General features: G+C 44.1%; 1 protein-coding gene across 1 annotated transcript in view; it reads right to left on the bottom strand.

Moving 5' to 3' along the window:
* Nucleotides 1-15067, bottom strand: part of Siah2 (siah E3 ubiquitin protein ligase 2) — a 34303-nt gene extending 19236 nt beyond the window's left edge. The window contains exon 1 of the mRNA XM_057756846.1: nt 14292-15067. Coding sequence (XP_057612829.1) covers nt 14292-14711 — 420 coding nt within the window. The 5' untranslated portion in view covers nt 14712-15067. The remainder of the gene's footprint in view (nt 1-14291) is intronic.
* Nucleotides 15068-23446: the final 8379 nt, after the last annotated feature.

The following is a 23446-nucleotide window of genomic DNA, read 5'->3' as shown; positions in this document are numbered from 1 at the left end:
TGCCTTCTTTAGTGCTTTACACCATGGCCTCTGACCAGAGTTCAGAACTTTAGGGTAGGAAAAATCAGCCCCAGACCTGCTCCTAAAGACCCACAGGTGCAAACAATAACTTGCCTTGTACAAAGTCAGCTATCTAATCCCTAGGACAGCAGTCACGGCCCGTGGGGACCAGAATGCATGCCCCTTAGAAAATAAAGGTTAAAAGAAAGAAGGAAACGAAATCACTGTGAGGCCTGTCAGAGTTCCAGATCAGGTATGCAGAGAAGAAGTAAGAGTTAGGCTCAGTGAATGCGGCCTAAAACAGCCAGTCAAATGCTATCCCTAAGCAGGAACGTGGCCTGTAGATATGGATTGTTTGGCCTGTCAGTGCTGGCTCTATGTTTGCATTTGGCCAAAGTTGAGACAAAGAGAGGGGGAAGGGGTTGAGATTTGACATCAAAGTCCAGTTTCTAGTTTTTCTTTTTCTTCTCCTATGAATGCCTGGCATGGCTGTGTCCACATTCCCAGCTCTCGGGCAAGAGGAGAGGTTGCCTTCTGGTTTGTTTTTGTGATGTAGAGTCCAGCTGGGCTCAGGTGATCCAGCTCAGTCCAGGGCTGCCCTCCTTGGAGGGACCTGAGCTCCGCAGGCTCTGTATGTCTAGAGCAGTGGTTCTCAACCCGTGGGTGGCAACCCCTTTGAGGTCACCTGAGACTACGGGAAAACACAGATATTTACATTCCTATTCATAGCAGTAGCAAAATTACAGTTATGAAGTAGCAAGGAAAATAAATTTATAGTTGGGATCACCACAGCAGGAGAAACTGTACTGAAGGGCTGTGGCATCAGGCAGGTTGAGAGCCAGTGCTCTAGAGGCTTCCCCAGCCCGGGCTGTGTGTTTCGGTTGCCTTCCTTCCTTGTCCTCCTAGACCCTGCGAGCACCAAAGGGACTACACAGGCCCAGTCCTTTCAAGGGTCAATTATGCTGTCTGACATTATTATTATTTTTTTAAAAAGCAATACTATCACAATTTAACAACATAAAAGACTTATCTGGCTGAGTCTTTCAAATTCAGTGATGATATGCAGTCTATATGACAGGAGCTTTCAAAGATGACGTATGAAAATGGAAAATATGGACAACACTATAAGCAGACTAGAGAGGGTTAGTATCCCCTACAGCTGTGGAGAGAAATTCCCGGATGATACAAAGCACTGCTGAGGGACCAGTGAGATGGTGAGGACAGCACTCAGCAAGTAAGGGCACCAGCCACAAAGCCAAGGACCCAAGTCTGATCACCGGCCACCAAGTCTGACCCAGGTGACGGAAGCAGAAAACTGACTCCCACAAGCTGTCCTATGACCTCCACAGTGTGCCCCACACACGTGAATACACACAACGCATAACAGTACATTAAGAAATGCACCACTAATTGGTGAGATAGACTGTTGATAGAAGGTTGGCATGGCAACCTTCACCTCGTTCCCTACACCCTTTCCACTAAGACACAGAGCAGACTGCAGATGAGAAATGGACTGAAAACACCCAAGTAACCATATCTTGATAAAAATCCTTAGAAAGGAAGATCTAAGTTAATTCATGTAGTCTATATCAGGGATGTGGTAACACTTTAATTATCTGGCTTCGCACTTTACATAAGGTAGTTATTTGGCAACACATCCATTCTTTTTAATCGGACAGTCCAAAGCTGTGTTGGGACAGTATCATCTGATGAACTCCTCCAACCAGACAGCTTTATTACCTGTGTTAGCTTTGAATTACATCTTGGAAGCCTGGAATATAAATTCAGACCCCAAATCCCCATGTATTAAGGAGCACACCAAAGGTGTGAGCCTGACCATGTGATACACTTACCCAGTCTGCAGACATGAGACTCGTCGTCTAGGAGAACTAATAAACACTGCCTCCTGCAAATGAGTTCGTACAAAGCAGGGGTGCAGTGCATTCTACACAGCCTCCCCACTCTTCATGGAATGAACACTGACTTCCTTAGAAGTCGGGCAGCCTGGATCTTTATTTACAGAGGAGGAACTCAAGGCTTCCCTAACCTTACTGCCCACTCTAAATAAATGGAGAAAATCCGGCAACTCTGGAGACTCTGCTGGGCATTGAATATTCAACACGGTATTCTTGTAAGAGCTGGCTTACAGGAAGAAGAGCAGGGGCAGTGTGTGACAGTCCTCAGGAATTTTAGGGGTCTCAAACTGCAGGATAAAATAAAAGCTAGGGACACAGACCCACCTTGTCTGGCACAGGCCTTATCCTTAATGCGCCTCCTCTCCAGGAATAGTCTGGTTACTGCAGTAAGTACATGTCAAACTTGGCTTATCCATACCAAGTGGCCGAGCTGTCCACTCAACAGTTTGGATTACTACTTAAACAAATGTATGGGATGCACATTCCAGTTTTATAAACCTCGTATATATGCACATAAAAAGTAACTATCACCTATGATAAGCTTGGTTCCTGGTCCATATGATGGCTTGGCCCAGCTGCATTCATGTAGGATAGAATGAGAAAACACTCGCACGTACCGGTCCCGCTAAAGTTCAAGGATGATTTCACGAGCCTGCTCAGATATTAGGAAAGAATACATGTTTCTCTGGGAACCAAAGTAAAATGCTACACACCAGCAGCACCACTAAATACTGACTATCGAGTAGAGCCATTTCTTCTACAGCCATTGAAAGTTTGGAGAAAGGAAAGGGAGGAAGACGGCTCTGCAGGAATCTGGAGAGCATCTCCTACCACCTGAATTTTCTCAAATGTCAATTACCCACCCCGACAGCCATCATCTGCTTTTCCCCGGTCACAAAGCAGCAGCCTTCTTCATCACTCAAGAAAGCTGTGAAAAGCCACTCTGATCAGGAAAGCAAGTCGGCTAACTGCAGATCTTCACCTATTCTGCCTATTCTCCAAATCCAACCCCCATCCTCACCCCAGCTCTGTATTAGTCCACCTGCTGCACACCCCCCACCCTGTACCCACCACCTCCAGGACACCACACAGATGTGCTCCTCCAGATTCCCCTATTGCCCACTTACTGCTTTATTCCAGTCCTCTTCACTTACAGGCGCGTCCTGGGGACCACGGGGCCACTCTGGCAGGGGAAGCAGGTAAGGTAACTGCAAACCTTTACCTCTCTCCCTCCATTCCGCGAAGCCCGATCCCCCAGGCTCATCCTCAGGTCTGTAGCAGACCTTCTGCCATGGCCTCTGCTCACTCAAATGTCCCTACTCTTGAGGACTAAGCAGGTGCTGGAAAACATCTTCTTCCTTCCCGCCCAAGGACTCTCAACCACCTCCAGCCCTTTCCCATTCGGAAGGGTCAGCTCCCAATACCTACACACGTTTTCCCTGGAAGCCCAGTGCCCACACCTATCCAGACCCCAGAAGCATTCCCTGCCAGGCAATGCACTGCCACCACAGTCTCTTAAAACTCAGGGAGGGCAACAGAAAACAAGGAACAAAACATCCACCCAACGAAGACAACACCAGGTATCAGCACCTAGAACTACAATCACCCTAAACCCAGGTGATCAGACATCAGTGCAAAACACCAGGTATCAGCACCCAGAATTACAATCACCCTAAATCCAGGTGATTAGACATCAGTGCAAAACACAATCAACAACAGTCAGGACATATGTCTCCTCCAGAGCCCAGCAACTCCACCAGAGCAGGCCCTAAGCATTCCCACATAGCTGAAGCACAAGAAAAAGACCTTAAAATAGCCTTTATGAATATGATAGAGGTCCTTAAAGAGGAAATGAATAAATCCCTTAAAGAAATTCAGAAAAGCACAGCAGTGAAAAGAAACGAACAAAACAGTTCAAAACCCAAAGTGGAAACAGAATCAATAGAGAAAACCCAAACTAAGAGAATTTGGAAAGGAAAAGTTTAGGAACTTTAACAGAGGTAAGCCTAGTTAACAGAATATAAGAGATGGAAGAGAGAGAATCTCTGGCACTGAAGATATGATAGAAGAAATAAATACATTAATCAAAGAAAATGTTAAATCTAAAAGTTACTAATACAAAACATCCAAGAAATCTGGGGAACTATGAAAAGACCAAATCTAAGAATAATAGGGATAGAGGAAGGAGAAGAAACCAGGCCAAGGTCACAGCAAATATTTTCAACAAAATCACAAAAGAAAATTTCTCTAACCTAAAGTACAAGAAGCACACAGAACATGAAATAGACTGGATCAGAAAAAAAAGTCCTGTGGCACATAATAATCAAAATATTAAACCTACAGAATCAAGAAAGAATATTAAAAGTTGGGAGGGAAAAACACCAAGTAACAGACCTGTTAGAATGTCATTTGACTTCTCAGTGGACACTCTAAAAGCCAGAAGCACCTGGACAGATGTTCTACAGACTAAGAGACCACAGATGTCATCCCAGACTACTATACGGGGCAAAATTTTCATTCACCACAGATGGGGAAAATAACACATTCCATGATAATACCGAATTTAAGCCTTATCTAACTACAAAATACAGCTCTAAAGAAGATGCTAGAAAAAAAATTCCAACCTAAAGAGGTTAACTAAAGAGAATACATGGAAGCCGAGCGGTGGTGGTGCACGCCTTTAATCCCAGCACTTGGGAGGCAGAGGCAGGTGGATCTCTGGGAGTTCGAGACCAGCCTGGTCTACAAGAGCTAGTGCCAGGACAGGCTCCAAAACCACAGAGAAACCCTGTCTCGAAAAACCAAAAAAAAAAAAAAAAAAAAAAAAAGAGAGAATACATGGAATAAATAATCTGATACAAGCAAATCAAGAGAGGTAACACACACATACAACACCATCACCATCACCACCACCACCACTACCACCACCACCAACAACAAAATAACAGGAACCAACAAATCCCACTCATTAATCTCTGTTATCACCGATGGTCTAAATGCTCCCATAAAAAGATCCCTAACAGAATGGATGCAAAACCAGGATCCATCCTTCTGCTGCATCCAAGAAACACATTTCAACATCAAGGATAGACATCAGCTCAGGGTAAGGGGTAGAAAAAGATATTCCAGGCAGTGGACCTAAGTAGCAAGCTGGTGTAATCACTCTAACATCTGACAAAATAGACCACAAACCAAAACTAATCAGAAGAGATAGGGGAGGACACTACATACTGATCAAAGGAAAAATACACCAAGAGGACATTTAAATTCTTAATATTTATGCACTAAACACAGAACATCCAAATTTGCAAAAGAAACATTAGTACAGCTTAAATACATATTGACCTCACATAAATAACTGATAAAGTGTGACATAAATAACCAACTCTCACCAATAGACAGGTCATCCAGACAAGGACTAAACAGAGAAATGCTAGAGCAAATTGACATTGTAAACCAAATGGACCTCACATTACAAAACATTTCAGCAAACACAATAATGTATCTTCTTGTCAGCACCTCATGACTGTAGTTGGACTTTTCTTTGGGTCACCAGCTCATAAATTGTAACACAGAGACGACTTATTAATTATTAAAGCTTGGCCTACCTTAGGCTTTTTCCCAACTAGCTCTTATAACTTAACCTGTTTTTATTCTCCTCTGTACCATATGTCCAACTTGTTCAGTGTCTAGCTGGCATCTCTCATGCACCTAGGTTCATCCCAAATTCCTCTCTTTGCCCAGAAGTTCCACCTATGTCTCCTGCCGACCTACTGGCCATTTGGTCCTCTATTAAACCAATCACAGCGACATATCTTCACATAGCGTCAAACAAATATTCAACAACATTTCCCCCTTTTGAAATTGTGGCATCTTTTACTAATGCAGAAATTGCCTCATTATGGGCAGAAAATGAACACTGGCAAAGAGCTTGCAGCAATTTCTTTGGAGAGATTAGCAACAAATCTCAAAAGCAAGAGGCTTCAATTTATAAAAAGAACAAATGGGATCCTTCCTCACATTGTACGAGGAACACCAATTTCTGAAGCCCCTACATTCTATACTGAAGCAAGTAAATCAGGAAAGGCAGGTTATGTTGGGAAAAATAAGTGGCTCAAAGCCCTTATTTTTTTAATTTTTATATATTTTTTTAGCTTTAAAAGCATTCTCACTTTTATTTGAAATACAGAACTTAATGGAAACCATTTGCATTTAGGATCCACCCCACACAGAGTGTTGACTTATTGTTATTAATTTTATACCCTAACCAGTTTCCCTTCTCTCCTTTCCTCCCATTCTCTCTCCTCCAAGCAAAGTTCCTTTTCCCTTTTTTCCTTTTTCCAAGACAAGGTTTCTCTGTGTATCAGCCATGGCTGTCCGGGAACGCACTCTGAAGGCCAGGCTGGTCTTGAACTCACAGAGATCCTCAAAGTCCTTATAATTCTGTCCAAAAGTCAGAATTATATGCCATTCTTATGGTATTATTGGGTTTTCCAGAGCCTCTTAACATAGTTACTGACTCTCAGATGCAGAAGACTTTGTTGTACATATTGAAATCATTGAACTTACTCCAGATGATTCAAAATTAACATTGTTATTTGTTCAATTACAAGAAAGAAACATAAATAGAAATCATTCCTTATATATAACATATGTCTGATCCCATACAGGTCTACCAGGCCTTCTAGCACAAGGTAATGATGAAATTGATCACCTATTGGTAAAAAATGTGCTAGGAGCCTCAGAATTTCATAAGAAACACCATGTTAATAGCAAAGGTTTGAAGAGGGATTTTTCTATCACTTGGTAACAAGCCAAGGAAATTATGAGGAAATGTCCTACTTGTTCTTTGTATGACCAAATTATACTACCTACAGGAAGAAAACCAAAGGGAACTCAAAGAAATTACATTTGGCAAGTATATGGGTTCCATTTTACAGAGTTTGGAAAACTAAAGTATGTGTACCACACGACTGATAACTTCAGGTTTTCAATGGGAAACTGCTTTGAGTTCTGAAAATAAATGTGATCACACATTTATCAAAGGTTATCATTATGGGAATACCTGCACAAATTTAGACTGACAATGCATATGTCTCTTGTAAAATAAAAGGTTTTTTGCATATTACAGCATAAAGCATATTACAGGTTTACCACTCAATCCTATAGGGAAAGCAATTATGCAAAGATCCAGTCACACTTGAAAAGATAAGCTTAGTAAACAGAAAGGGATAATAAAGACCCCCAGAGATAGATTACACAATGTTATATTAACCTCAAATTTTTAATGCTAATGAGAAAGGAATGACAGCTGAGGAGACACACTGGATAGTAGAAAAAACTGCTGAATTAAATCAGCCTGCGTACCTTAAAGATGTACTGATTGACCTCAGAATGGAAAACATATGTGTTATGTTGGAAAAGAGGCTTTACTTCTGCTTCCACAGGAGAAGAAAAGCTATGGATACCATCTAGATTGATAAAGATTAGATTCAAACAGTAGAGGCCTCTTGATTAGAAAACGTGATAGGTTCATTAAACAGCATGGCCATGCAATTTAAACTAACTTATAAAACTAACAAATGTTTTTCATTTGATCAGCTATAACCTGAAAACTCCCCAAAGTTAGGGCTGGGGCAGGATTTTGTTTTTGTCTTTCCAGGAGAATAAAAGTGTCCAACTAAAGAATCTGAAGACCATGGCAAAAATGAGATAGCTGAAGGAAAAGGACGGATCATCCAGAGAAAGGGTCCCCAGAAAAAGGCTTAACGGAATAGAACATTCCCAACAAGATACATTTTTATAAATGCTCCCAAATGCTTGTTTCTGCTGTTCTCTATAGACATATAGGCAAATGGTCTTTTTGTAGTCCCAGTTCATCTAGAAATTAAAGCTGGCTTTGGAGTTGGAGCACGGCTCTCCCTTCTCTAAACCCAAGCATGCTTGTTACAGGAAATTCTAAAATATCTGCCTCATGTCGGAAGAGCCACCTGGTATGGGGCAGAAGAAAAAGAAAATTAAGTGTCTAGTCTATCGTTACTAATCTCACAATCCTGTGGTTTTGACTCTAAAACTTTTCTTAAGGTAGAGAATATTATCTCAAAATTTATGAGATTCGTATATATACATTTAAACTTTACTTCTTGGTATTAATGTTCATACAGAGTACTATAGAAATAGGCTTCATCTAGTTTTCTATATGAGATTTTGGGGTTGAGTCTGGAGCAGTTAACTAGGAATTAAGTCTGTGCACCCCAGTTATATTTCATAGACTGTGGTCCTTTAACCTCTCCAAGATCTGCTGCATGGGACGGTTAAAATGTTTTAAGATTTCTGCAGAACTATGACTATGCCTAACAGTGACCTTTGAAGTCCCCAAAAGGATGATGGGGCCCCACAAATGATGATTCCATCTGGACTGTGGTAATGCCACTAAGCTGACAAACACCACCCAAAGATCAGCTTTGGAATTTTCAAGGCATTAGCTAAGATGGTTCAGCCTCACAGACTACTCCAGCCAGGCCTTCAGACCAGCCCTGCATGTTCCCATCACACTGAGACAGGACAACAGCTAGCTCTCCCAGGACTTGACATTATCTCAATTTTCACAGGGTCCCCTCAAGATATTATCATCCCCAGATAACAGGGAGTAACTTTAAGAACAGGACTCCCATATTCCTAAGAGCTGGGGTGGGTGGTTTCTGGTCGTCTGGTGGATGTTTGTCATTTCACTGTTTGGGGGGTTAACTGCAAGTCCTTACAGTCAAGGGGGAAACTAAGCAAAGGAAACTAAATTCAGGGATCTCATTCTGAAATGTAAAAGGGGGGGGATAGGAATGACAAGATAAAAGGGTAGATTATTGAATCTACTTTTAATGAAAACGCAACTACTAGTCTTAACTATTTTACACTGGTATAGATTTTTGTACATGACACAAATTTAAGATTATTTTTGTTATACTTTATATGTGCTTCTACTCTTGTTTAAGGAATTGCATTTATGCAGCTCATTTAACAATATAATGTAAATTCCTAGTCATTGAAAGTTATTATTACAAACTATTCAGGATAAATTAAGAAATACAGATTAGTAGTTAATCACCTAAAAATCAAATTTGTGACCATGTTAGATATGTTTTCAAGGTCAAACAGATATATTTTACATAGATGATCTTCAATACTTCAGAGATCTACAGAATATGGCATCAATAACATAAGATTTTTACGACAGTGAGGCACGTCTGTTCCTGGCAGCACAAATTTACTTTAAAAAGAATTTTGGGCATTGAAGAACCTCCATATGGAGTTTGCTTTTTCTCGGCACTCTGATGGTGTTGAAGACTAGATAGTTATAGTTTTCCTTGTTATCAAATTCAGAAAAGAAACTCACAAAAGAGGTGTAAAGTATGTAAGATTGAGACATAAAAGCTTAGAGGTTTATCTAAGAAAATGTTTTGAGGTTCTAAAAAGATAGTTTTAGGTTGGTAATATAAGTTAGGATGGAAAGTGAATTTGGTACAAAACTTTGGAGTCATCAAGATTGGATAGATAATGGAGTATTTTCTCTGAATTTGCTAAACGCAAATCGACTGAACATTGAATATAATTCTTACTTGATAAGTGTTCTTACTGTACATAGTTTTACTTTGTTAAGCTTAAAACTTTCCCTTTTATTTAGCCAATAATTGATAACTGTTCTCATTGTATATAGTTTTATTATGTTAAGAGTTAAAAACCTTTTATTTAGACAAAAATAGGGAAATCTTGTGGGATAGTCATTCACATTGACACTCCAGGACTTCCAGAAGAGTTAAGCCTTGAATCAGAAGGCAGAGTCAGTGACTGGCTGGCTAGAATTAGCCATAGACATGTTGGAGGACAGAGGAACTCAGGCACAGGAAAAGACAAAATGGGCTTGGGGAGGTTTGGGATCTTTTCAATCTAGGAATGCTGTTCTTTGGTTTTTAAATCTCAACTTCTGACTCTCAAGTTTTTTTTATTAATACTAGAACAATTAAGGTAAATGCATAACACGACATTTTCTCCAAAACTGATGACATACTTGGACACAAAGCAAGCCTCAACAGATACAAGAAAATCCAAACAACACCTTGCATCTTACCTAATCATCACAGGTTAAAGCAGGGTATCAGCAACAACAGAAACAACAGACAGTTCATAAACTCCTGGAAACTGAACAGCTCACATCCGAACAAAAAAATTGGTCAAGACGGAAATTCAGAAAGATATTAAACTTTCTAGAAATGATTAAAATGGATATATGCTCAGACTTACAGGACACAATGAAAGCAGTTCCAGGAAGAAAGTTCATAGCACTAAGTGCCTATACTAAAAAAAATAAAATTGGAAAGATCTCATACTAGCAACTTAACCTCATACCTGAGAGTTCTAGAACAAAAAGAAGCAAAGGCACCCAAGAGGAGTAGTCGGCAGGAAATAATCAAACTGAGGGCTGGAATAAATAAAATAGAAACAAGGAGAACAATAAAAAGAATCAATGAAACCAAGAGTTGGATCTTTGAGAAAAATTAGTAAGAGTACAAACCCTAACCAAATTAACTAAAAAAAAGAGAAAATATCCAAATTAACAAAAGTAGAAATGAAAAGGGGGATATAACAACAGACACCAAAGAAATCCAGAGAAGCATAAGGAAGAAGTCAAGGAATCTTTATTTGCATATGATATAGCATACATAAGTGACCCAAAAAATTCCACCAGGGACTCCTAGAGATGATAAACAGTTTCAACAAAATACCTGGTTACAAAATTAACTCACAGAAATTAGTAGTCCTCCTATATACAAATGACAAACAGACTGAGAAAAAAATTAAGCAAATAACACCCTTCACAATAACCTCAAGTAGTACATTTATTACTGGAGTAACTCTAACCAAGCAAGTGAAAGAGTTGTATGATAAAGTCTGAGGCACTGAAGGAAGAAATTGAAGAAGATACCAGAAAATGAAAAGATCTCCCATGCTCATGGGTCAGTAGCAAACTGATCCACGATAGTAGTTAACACAGATAAAATGGCCTTTCTACCAAAAATGATTCCCACACCAAACTGCCAACACAATTCTTCACAGATCTGAAAAGGTCAATTCACAGCCTCACACACAGAAAAAACCCCAAGACAGCTCAAACAATTCTGACCAATAATGGAGGTGTAATCACTCCTAATTTCAAGTTGTATTGCAGAGCTATCTAATAAAAATAGAACACCATTGGCAGAAAACCAGACATGTCTATCAAAAGAACTGAACTGATGACCCAGACGTAAATCCACACACATGTGGACATCTGATTTTTGATAAAGAAGCCAGAAATACACACTGGAAAGAAGACAACATCTTCAGAAAATGGTGCTGGTCAAACTGGATACCTGCACCTAGAAGATGCAAAAAGACCCATACTTACCATCCTGCACAAAACTCAACTCCAAATGGATCAAAGGCCTCAACATAAAACCAGATGCACTGAACCTGACAGAAGAGAAAGTGGAGACTAAGCCTTGAACTTAGTGGCACAGGAAAAGACTATCTGAACAGAACACCATTAGCACAGGGACTGAGATCAACAATTAATAAATGAGACCTGAGAAAACTGAGAAGTTTCTCCACGGCAACAGACACAGTCATTCAGAAAAAATGGCAGCCAACACAATGGAAAAAGATTTTTCCCAACTCTACACCCATGAGATGACTAATATCCAAAATCTATAAAGAACTCAAAAAACTAGGTATCAGGAAAACAACCCAATTTAAAAATAGGTACAGAACTAAACAGAGAATTCTCAACAGACTAAACTCAAATGGCCAAGAAACATTTAATGAAATGTTTAACATCCTTAGTCATAGGGAAATGAAAATCAAAACTAATTCAAGAGTCTGACAGAATGGCTTGTATAAAAATCACAAGCGACAGCTCATGCTGTCGAGGATCTGAAATAAGGGGAACACTCCTCCATTGCTGGTGGGAGTGCAAACTTGTACAGCCACTGTGGAAACCGGTGTGGTGGGGTTCCACAGGAAGACGGGAGCAGATCCAGCTACACCACTCTTGGGCATATACCCAAAGGGTGCTTCCTCCTCCTACAGAAACACTTGGTCAACCATGTTCATTGCTGTTCTAATCACAGTAGTTGGAAACATGGAAACAACCTAGATGTCCCTCAACAGGATAAAGAAAATATAGCGCATTTACACAATGGAGTACTACTTTGCCATTAAAAAGAATGAAATTTGCAGGTAAATGGATGGAACTAGAAAAAAAATCTTGAGTGACCTACAGGGGATGGAGGATACACACACACACACAACTTCTAAACACCACAAGGGAAGCTCACAAGAGCTCACAGAGACTGAGGCACCATGCACCACTGGGCCTGTAGGTGTCTGCAATGGGTTCTCTCTCTCCCCCCCCCCCCCGTGTGTGTGTGTGTGTATTAAAGCTTTCAGTTCAGTGTTTTTATGGGATTCCTGAGTGGGCAAACAAGTGGGTCTCTGATTCTTGTCCCTTCTCTTGGGCTCTTTTCCCTGTTTTGTCCAATCCTGATGAACTAGTTTTTCTTCTCATTATCATCCCTTAGAAGCTTGTTTTTTTTTTTTTTTTTTTTTTGGTTTTTCGAGACAGGGTTTCTCTGTGGTTTTGGAGCCTGTCCTGGAACTAGCTCTTGTAGACCAGGCTGGTCTTGAACTCACAGAGATCCGCCTGCCTCTGCCTCCCAAGTGCTGGGATTAAAGGCGTGCGCCACCACTGCTCAGCTTGCTTGCTTGTTTCTTAATCAGAGAAAGAAACTGAGCGGGTCTGGATGGAAGGGGAAGTGGCCAAGACCTGGGAGGAGTAGAGGAAGGGGAAACATTGGAGAAAAAAAAGTCCATTTTCAATAAAGAGGTGGGGGAAGAGTCGTCGAAATCATCCAGATTGCAGAGATACAGCACCTGAGCTTAGGGAATTAGGAAGCGTTACAGAGCTGGGGCTAAAAGCAAGCAACTTAATAAGGTGACCCCATAGCCCAAACCCTCATTCAAACCTTTATTTGAATATGCTATTTTAACTGATTTATAGCTGGGCAGAAGACCAAATTAAGTCACTCATTTTACTAACATGACTCTCAAGCCTAAAATTAAAATCTTCAGTGAACTATTTTTAATTTAAAACAGTTCTTGCCCTAAAAACTAATCAACAGTGAGGAGATGTGAAAGACAGCTTAAACAGCCTCAGGTAGAACAATCACTTTCATATTTAAAAAAAACCCCAATATTATTATTTCCACCTGGAAGTTCAGAACACGAACTCTCTGGTGGAGGTCTCAGTTAAAGGGGTTTACAAGTGGGACTGTGAGGATTTCTTATTTATTTTTTTACGGGGTTCAGTGTAGGCAACAGGATGTTAGAGTACCATCAGGCAATCCCCTCAGGCACGAAATAGATGAGGATATTAGTTTGAAAAGCTGGTTGTTTGACAAAAGGCATTCTTTTCGTGTGGGCATTTAAAAAAGTTTTCAGAGACACACACTAATGTAGAACTAATGTAGACTCAGCTGTGAGGGTGTAAACACGGCCCAAACACAAACCGGTGGGGACTGGGTAGTGAGAGCGTGGACTTTTGCTCGTGGTTTGCTTCCCCCCCCCCCCCCCCCGCCAAGAGCACAGGGAACTCTCTAAATAAACCGCTGGCACTGAAGAAAAACTAATAAAGCCCCTGGGTGTCCACATTAGGTCCTGGTGGACTCGAGTTCATCGCACTTAGTAACAAACAAACAGCAGCCTCAACTTCTGAGTCCTACCCCGGGCCCTGGGAAGCTGCGAGGAGAAGGCGTGGCTGCAGGATTTTCTCAGTACCCCTGTAGCAGGTGGTACCTCCCTGTCTTTGTAGCTGTAAACCCTAGGGCATCCAGATCTTAGGCGCTGAGTCCAGAAGGAATTCAGGACCGTTCCTGCCAAGCTTATTGCTGAAAACCATCCGTTTTCTACCCCCACAATCCCCACCGCCAGCTTCCCAGTTTAAGTTTTAGTTACGTAGAGCTGCCCAGCCCTACAGAGCACTCGCCTGCAGGGGACGCGGCGGCTCTGGGTTGGGAGAGTAAGGATGCTTGTTCCTAACCGTCAGTAAGTGACAATTTATACTGGCAAACATCAACCCTTGTTCCCAAAGAGGACAGGTGGGCACGGAAACGGTGGGCAAGGTACGTGTGTACACACACACACACACAGAGAGAGAGAGAGAGAGAGAGAGAGAGAGAGAGAGAGAGAGAGAGAGAGAGAGAGAGAAATGAATATGAGAATGAATGGAATGACACCGGAACTCTGGAAGGTTCGCTTGGCAGATCTGCGGATGGTCGTTGGACTTACCTTACAGGGAAACAGAACTGCCGAGGCCACCTTCTCCATAGCCAGGTTCCTGATGCTAGGCGTTAGGGCGCCCCTGCACGTCGGGCAGCAGCTCAACTTCTGGCGGCATTGGTTACACACCAGGTGCCCGGCCTGGCACTGCAGAATAGGGGGCAGGACATAGTCAAAGCAGACCGGGCACTCGAAGAGCGAAGTCAGCTCGTGGTGTTGCGGGGATACCGGGCCGGCCCCGCCGCCGGCTCCGGGGCCTGAGATCACCGCTGCCGCGGCGGGCACCGCGGACGAGCCGGGGCCCGCAGCCGAGATGGTGGCGGCGGCCGGGGGCGCAGCTGGCGACGGAGCGTGCGAGGTCTGAGGCGGCGGCGGCTGCTTGCTGCAAGGTTTGTTAGCGCTGGGGCCGGTGGAGGACGGGCGGCTCATCGCGCTCCGAGCCCACCATGGACCTGCGGGCGTCTGCCTGCCGCCGCGGGGCCGCCCGGATCAAGGCGGTGCGCGCCCCGCGGGTGGCGGACTCCGGGGCAACGCCACGGCGCCCAGTCCGGGGAGCGGGGGAGGGCGCGGACCCGACCGGCACCGGGAGGGCGGGGACAGGACCGCGCTGATCCTCGCCGCGGGTGCCCGGAGTGGCCGACGCTCTCGGGGCTCGCGGCCGTGCGCTCTGCCCTCCTCCCGCGGCGCTCGGCTGCGCACAGTCCCGGCCCACCCGCTTCAGGAGCGGCAGCTGACGCAAGCCCCGGGGGCGCGCGCGGACGTGACGCTAAGACACGTGTGCGGCCGCCCCGGCGCGCTGGGACTGGCAGAGCCACCCCGCTGCTTGCCGAGCTCCGCCCGACCCGGCTGCCAGCGCCGGGGCCGTTTCCTGCTCCGGTCGCCGCGCGCGGTGGCTTTCTGGGCGGTGGCCCCGGGAGAGGACGTTGCCTGGGGTCCTTTGACCTTTCCGAGGGGAGCCACGCCGACACACGCCTGGTGTCCGGCTAAAGGGCAACTCATGGCCGGACGGGGGCGTGGGCGGCGCGCGAGTGCGCGGGGGAGGGGCGGGACGGGGCGGGGGGGGGAACGGGCGGGGGGCGGGGCGTGGAATCCCCACGTTTCTCTTGGGGCGGGGATGAGTCATCGGTGCGCGGGAGAACGCGGCGACCGGGCTGCTCGGCCGGTAGCCTGCCACGCGGGGGAGGGACCCTGAGTCGGGCGGAAACACTTAGGGAAAGGCAGTGGGCGCTTCAGGAGGTAGAGGGGGTTTTCCGTGGAAAGTCCACTGGCGAAAGCGACTTAGAATTGAGCGCCTCCGATTTAGAGAACCCTGATGTCTTGGACATCTCTGACTGGATGGAGAATTAAAGTCTCCAAGGAATACCAGAAGCGTGACTTGGGTTTTTTGAGACCCAGAACGACAGTAGGGAGACCCTCAGTCCTCAAAGACCTGAGTCCTTAATGTCTAGTTCCGGTCCAAGCTTTAGGCAAGCTCTGAAGCTTACCGGGGCTTGAGAAGGAAAGAAATGGGCGAGCTCAACGCACCTGTTGCCAATCCTCATCTTGGCAGGACTGCTGCTGGCTTCCTTCTCGGTACTCTGTGCAGCCTGGCATGTGGGAGGTCTCAGAGAAAGACCTTAATAAAGGGCGCACGGGGGCCCTAAGAGATGCCTCAGCTTGCTGCTCTTCTAGGACCAGACTTTGATTTCCAGCACCTGCAATTGTTTGTAACCCCAGCTGCAGGGGATCCAATGCCAATTGGCATCAGTATCCGTGCACACAGACGCACATGCCCATAAAGTAAAAATTAACCTTAAGCGGGGGTTGGCTTGGGGGAGCAGAGGGCATCTCCAGCCTAACTTCCATCTCTATTTAATAAGAGAATCTACAAGGGTCTCTGTAGAGCTTGTTTCCAGACACCCACCCCGCAGGACCCACCGAAGTTACAGAAACCTCAGAGCCTGGAACGAACCATATTTTAATAGAATGGACACCACCTGCTCATAATTGCCTGGACAAAATTTTATGCTCGAACCGATGACGTTAGAACTGGTAAAGCTGGTAGGGTGTAATTTGTAGGAGAAACAGAAATTAGTCAGGACGCAGCAAAAATAGTGGCCCCCGTGACTTGGAGCAAATTCTTTGAATATCATGATTTAGTTTGTACGTGACTGTGTGCACATGTGGGGGTCAGAGGATAGTTTTTGTGGAGTCGGTTTGCTCAAGTTGTCTGGCTGGGTGGCAGGCACACTGTCCCTGAGCTATCTTCCTGGCCCCAATGTCCTACTCTGTAAGAGTGAGCTTAAATAGTTGAGGTGAGCTTTGAAGGAGTTTCATGAACGCTATTCTTGTCGAACCTCATCTATCATAAGCACCTTGGAAATGTTGGCTGCAGCTTAAAATGCAGGGAATGTGGCTCAAAAGAAACAAAGTTAACTTTTGTAAAGAACCTAGGAAGACTTCATGGGTGACGGGGTTATCTAAAACTCAGAGAAACTTACTAGGTATAAATGTCAGTGACCCACAAAATATTCCCTAGGATTTGTGTGTGCCAAGGACTGTTCAGGCTCTGCAGATGGTTCTCACTCAGTTTACATTCTAGGAAGGACTCGAGGCCATTAAAGCACTCAGGGGAAAGAGCTTCAGAAGCGTAGAGAGTACCTAGGCAGGGTGGTTACAGGACTGTCATCTCAACTCCTTGGGCCAAGTTCACAGAGTGACTTCAAGGCCAGCATGAACAACTTAGCAATGCTGTCCTCAACCGAAAAGAAAGGTAGGGCTGAAGCTTAGTGGTGTGGTGCTGGTCTGGCCTATGCAAGGTCTTAGGTTCAATTCCTAGTAAGGCAAAAAGGTAAAATACAGAGGGGGTATGGGGGTGGAAAGAGAAGGTGAGAAGGGAACACACAGGATAGGGTTGGGTTGTGTAATGCAATGTGAGTGTTGTCGTATGAACAGCAACAGAATGAATAAGGCGTTTGTCTAGGTATTCAGGAATCACTGGATTTTTTTTTTCTTTTTTTCTTTTTTTAGAGATCTGTGATGTATTGAACTTGAACTTCTAGGTTGGTGCTGTGGAGTCTATAAAATAATATTTATTGAGCATCCACTATGTGGGAAAAGATGGCTTTTTGGATTCTGCAGGCACCATATTATTGGATGGACGCTGTGGTTACAGTCCAGGAAACAGGGACATTGGGAGTTTGGTTTGTTCAGGGCCACACAGCCGAGAAGGCTGGAACCTGCACTGGAACCCTTATCTTTATCTGACTCCTAGTCACTGAGATGAGGCGATTAGCTCACTCTCTAGATAGAGTCAGAAAGCAGCTTCACAACCACAATGAACTGTGTGGGCCATGGTCACTGCTTCTTAGCTGATCTGCAGAGAAAAGGTCGAGAAAAGGTCGATCCTGGTTATTAGATTTTCACCCTTGTTGAGCACAAATAATATAAGAGCCATGTCAGGAAATCAAAGCAATCTCACCTTTATTGGAGAGTATATGTATTCCACCCAAGTTAGAACCCTAGCAGTTGGAATTTATGACAGTCTGCATTCCCTTGCCTCTGACCTCTGGTCTCTATTAGGAGTCCCCGTTCCTGGAATGTGCTAAAGGTCACCGCAGAAGTGGGCTCTTCGCCTTGTCTTTGTTGACAAGGGCTGTTACCTCCTGATAATTCAAAAAGAAGTATGGTTTTGGGGCTGCTGAAGACAAAGGCACAGGGAAAGCAATTCTCTGCTGAGAGAATTCAGTTTCTAAAACTGCAACTGACCTATCAACTTTTACCCTAGCAGATGAATCAAGTGGTACAGAGAACTGCTTTCATTTTAACCACGGCACTCCTGATTAAGGTGACTAGGGTCATTAAAAATAAAAGCAAAAGCCAAATGAGAAGTCTCTTGGCAGTTACTGACAGTAGCCAAGGGGACAGTCCTGGTGGCCCAGTCATACCCGTGACCTCACATGCTGCTAGACAGGACTTTCCAGCCTCCCTTCTCCTCCCAGAGGGGCTTGCATGAGAGAGGCCTTTCCACATAGGGAGCCTGAGCTCTTCAGAGAGCATTTAGCTCAGAGCTTCCACTCAGTGAGTATCCATATGTGTGCTGGGAGACATTGGTATTCTTGGGCCTAGGCTTAATGGGTGACCTTTTGGCTTCAGGAAGAGGGGGTGAAGCCTTTTGTAATATCTCTTGAGTCATGACTCATTTTCCACATCTGGATGAGAGGTGAGGTGAACCTCCTCCCACTCACTGAATTTTAGATGGCCTGTCAAACAGGATACTTCCCCTTACCTGTCTCCTGCTCTGTGCTTTTTAAATATGACTTAAAAATTTTATTTTATGAGTATGGGCGTTTTGCCTTCATGAATATGTCTGTGTGTGCCTGGTGCCAGAAGAGGAGGAGATTCCCTGGAACTGGGGTTACAGAGGCTTGTGAGTAGCCGTATGGGTGCCGAACCAGGGTCCTCGGGAAGAGTAGTTGGTGCTCCTAACCACCGAACCAACTCCCCAGTCCTCATGCCCCACTGAACCTTTAAAGCTGGGTCTGTACTTGGGGAGTTTTTCTTTTGCCTTAAACTCAGAGAGTATACCTGTAGCTGGTCTGGTAGGAATAAGAACACGTGACTCGTGCCTCTCCTGTTAGCAATCAGACTATGGCCTCCAAGAAATTAGAATTCTCCTGGGACTCCCATGCTGTGAAAAGAAGGCTGAAATCTGGTCCAGCCAGAGTAGGAGCCTGAGCTCTCACCGAGTTCTGGGAACTTGACAGACCACTGTTCAGGAGAGACTGGGGTTGAGACAGCCATGGGTCGGTTATAGGCAGGTTCATACCTGGTTAGTCAAGCATACCACTGGTCCTTTCCCTAAACCTCCTGTCAGGAACCCAAGATGGGCTTGGAGGTGTGGGTCACTGGGTCTCTAAAGTGGTGACATTGAGTTTCTTTTTTCTACTTTTCATTATTTGATTTTTCTTTTTTAAATTGGCTTATTGAGGTTACATGGTCAAGAGTCTGGCTTGTTAGGAATGCCAGCGCCCAGGCTTTGACACTGATGACTCTGCTAAGAAATCTTATTTGGAAACAAACAAACAAACAAAACAAAAACCAACAACAAGAACCCAGCACTTTTGTGGGTGAGCCCCCCATCATGCCTTGACTGTTGAACACCATGAGAACGGCTCCAGCAGGCAGACAAGTGGGCCCTTATGTCTGCATCTCACAAATGGTGTGGTTTTGCAAACCCCGCGACTTCTGCAGTTAGGCAAATAGTTTGCATTTGCAGAGCCGAGCCTGGAGGTCTTTCCTGTTTAGGTCTAAAAATGACTGGGTTGTGCTTTGGAGCTTGAAAACTTCTGATCGGGGAAAGTTTATGGGAAATTTGGCGATGACTGTGAGGCCTCCTGGTCACAATGTTGGCTGTATAAAACACTTCTGTTTCTGAGGGTAATTTCTACTTGCTCAAAATAAAGTCTTCAATGTATTCTTAACAACCGATGTGGACTTACTTGTTTGAAATGGAAAGAATTTTTTTTGTCTTTTTTTTTTTTGTCTGTTTGCTTGCTAGAAACTAGTTGGGCAGCACAGGCTGCTCTGGACCTGGCAATCTTCCTCCCCGTGCCTCAAGGATTGGGATTGCAGGTGTAGGCACTGTAAGTGGTGCAATTCTGAAGTGTTGCAGTGCTGAGGGCTAAGGTTTCCCCAATAGGAGTGTTGCAGCTTTGAGGGGAAAGGTATCCTGGCAGCTGGAAGCCAAGGAATACCAAAAAGTCACACCATAAAACCTCACAGAAGAGATTTATTGGGGAAGACACAAGAAGGTGACTGTCTCTTTGGGAGAAGCAACAGGGAACTGAACAGGAGGCAGAGTTTTCCAGGGTGGGGATTGTTGGGCTTTTAAGTTAAGGGTCTAGTGGGTTTCTGAATTGAGGGATTGGTGGGTTTCTGAGTTCAGAGATTGGTAGGTTTGTGAGCTCAGGGCATGGTGAGTTTTTAAATCTGGAGGTGAGTTTAGATCTTTTACCCTCTGGGTATCAAGTCTGGTTCTCTTTGCATTGTTTCATCCCCATACATTTCTCTACTGCTGTTCACGGACTTCCATATTTTAATTCTTTGATTCCTCACACTGGTCTTTGTAAGTCGGAGGTTTATGACGAGGCACAGAGACGCCAGTTGGAGAGGATTCCTATTGGTTCCCAATAGCCACTCCTCCTGGAGTTGTCCCTGTGTAATCTTTTCCCCTTTAGTTAGGACAGATTTTGCTTTAAATGACTAGAGTAGCAATAAAATGTCACTTGTGAGATGATATTACAAAAAAAAAAAGACTGATTTCTTATTGTCTGTCCTTATGTCTCAAAGCCAGCTTGACGGCTGTTTCAAAATACTATAAATCAGGTGACACAACCCAAAAAGCATTTCTTTCTCACAGTTGTGTAGGACAGGAAGTTCAAGATCAAGGCCTGCAGGTTAAGGTCCAGTGAGGTTTGACAGTTCCCCTGACCTTTACACTGTGAGTAGGATGCATGCTCTTTTGGCATTCTTCATTAATTCATCTCTGCTATGACATCATCTCATTATGTGCCATTGTGTTAGGGGGTAGAGTTGCAGCATGTTTTGAGGGGTATAGGTAGTACATCCCTACTAGTCTCTGAGCCTTCTTTGTAGGTATAGCCAGCTATCATCTTGTACATAGCTACTCAAAGAGCCTCAGGGCCAGGAACCCAAGTATCTGATCATCAGTCAGTGAGCAGCCCTGCCCACAGTGAGTGAGTCTGGGAGCACCTGTCAGTGAGCAGCCCTGCCCACAGTGAGTGAGTCTGGGAGCACCAGCCAGTGAGCAGCCCTGCCCACAGTGAGTGAGTCTGGGAGCACCAGTCAGTGAGCACTCCTGCCGACAGTGAGTGAGTCTGGGAGCACCAGCCAGTGAGCAGCCCTGCTGACAGTGAGTCTGGGAGCACCATCCAGTGAGCAGCCCTGCCGACAGTGAGTGAGTCTGGGAGCACCATCCAGTGAGCAGCCCTGCCGACAGTGAGTGAGTCTGGGAGCACCATCCAGTGAGCAGCCCTGCCGACAGTGAGTGAGTCTGGGAGCACCATCCAGTGAGCACTCCTGCCGACAGTGAGTGAGTCTGGGAGCACCATCCAGTGAGCAGCCCTGCTGACAGTGAGTGAGTCTGGGAGCACCATCCAGTGAGCAGCCCTGCTGACAGTGAGTCTGGGAGCACCATCCAGTAAGCAGCCCTGCCAACAGTGAGTCTGGGAGCACCAGCCAGTGAGCACCCCTGCTGACAGTGAGTGAGTTGAGGAGTGGATTCTTAAGCTGAGCTTTGCGGTTACCATAGTTCTAGGTGACAGTTGATAGCAACTGTGAGATCAGGAGCCAAGAGCCCACCTGAACTGAACCTCAGAAAACGGGGGAAAGCCTACTTACCGTTTTCAACCACTGTTCTCAGATAAGTTGTTACACAGAAGTGTGTAACTAATATACCTATCCAAATTCACAGATTGTGTGTGTAAAAATAAATGCAAAATGTAAAACTTCTAGTTTGTCCCCATAGTGATTTTTTATTATGTACGTAATTATGTAAGAGTAAATCTATGATTACAATTTGATGAATATTGAATATAGTTATAAAAAAGAAATTGATTTCCAGCAACAATAGAATTCTTACTCTTATTAAAATATAAATTTTAGATTTATTTTTCTTTTAGTTGTGTGAGTAATTTAAATTATATATACTACTTGTGTGCTTACTGCCTGGAGAGTCTTGAAGAGACTCAGATTTAAAATTAAATTTATAATTAAATTCTGTAAATTTAAATTTAACATATAATATTTAGATATTTATTTTTATTTTAGGTATGTGAGTAATTTAAATTATGTATACTAGTTGTGTGTTTACTGCTTGGAGAGTCTTGAAGGACATCGAGTTTCTTGGAACTGAAGTTAGGTTGTTATTAGACACCACATGGATGTTAGGAATTGAACCCAGGTCCTCTGCAAGAGCAGCAAGTACTCATAAGTATGGAGCCAACTCTCTAGCTCCTAAAATTCATGTTTTTAAAATGGTAAATGTGGTGGAAGATGTGATTAAATACAGTCATCCTTTAGATTGGAAACAGTTCCAATGTCTCTCAATAGAAAAATAAACTATAAAAAGCCAAAGAAAGTCCTGTACGATTTGAAAAAGGTTTTTTAAACTGATTGTTACTTGAAGCTAAAGTCCCAAACCCCAAATAATTCTAATTATGTAAAAGAGTCACACAAAACCAAGCTACTGTAAAACACGGAAAGGCCTGGAAGATGGTGAAGGACAGCTGGCACGGAGGGTAAATAAACACAGGGCTCCTTTTGCTTTCTCTTTCATTGGTTCTGTGTTTTCTCTTTTTCTTTTTGTGCAATGAGAATTTATGCATGCATTTTTTGTGCTCCTATAAAAAGATGACCTTGCTTTTTTGGAATCATTTAAAGTAGAATTTATTTAGCTGTGGGGTTGGTACCACAATGGTGGTACAAACAAAATTAGTCAGCCAGACTAGCTGGAACTTGCACTGACATAGTCTTTGGGTCTGGGAGGTGACTTGCTGAAATCTGTGTGTGTGTGTGTGTGCCACGTGTGTATGTGTGTTTGCACGCGCGTGCAGATACCACAGAGATCAGAAAAGGGTTTCAGATCCCCTGGAACTAGAGTTTTGTATGATTGTGTACTACCTAATGTAGATGCTAGGAAGTGAATTAGGATCCTTTGGAAGATCAGCAAGTGCTCATAACTGCTCAGTTATCTCTCCAGTACCTGAAATTGGTGGCTTGACAAGAATAATTCAGGGCCCATGAGATGGCTCAGGAGGTAAAATACTTGATGAACAAGTGTGTAAACCAGAGCTCAATACTCAAAACCCACTTAAAGGTGGAAGGAGAGAAGTGAATCCTGTTGATTCTTCTCTCACCTTGAAATACTCTCATACACCACCACCACCACCATTACCACCACCACCACCATTAAAACTAAAATTCAAAGACAGAATGAGAGTAGAACTTGGAAAATGAGAGAGAGAGAGAGAGAGAGAGAGAGAGAGAGAGAGAGAGAGAGAGAGAGAGAGAGAGCGCTAGATGGAGGGCTTTGGGCCCAAGAAAGTCTTCCTGGGTCAAGCAGAAATTCAGCCCCAGGCAGGGGCGAGGGTGGAACTTGAAAC

The sequence above is a fragment of the Chionomys nivalis genome, chromosome 24, assembly GCF_950005125.1.
Source record: "Chionomys nivalis chromosome 24, mChiNiv1.1, whole genome shotgun sequence".
In the NCBI taxonomy this organism is placed as follows: domain Eukaryota; kingdom Metazoa; phylum Chordata; class Mammalia; order Rodentia; family Cricetidae; genus Chionomys; species Chionomys nivalis.
The sequence above is the reverse complement of the archived record's forward strand: the minus strand, read 5'-3'. Positions and strand labels throughout refer to the sequence as shown.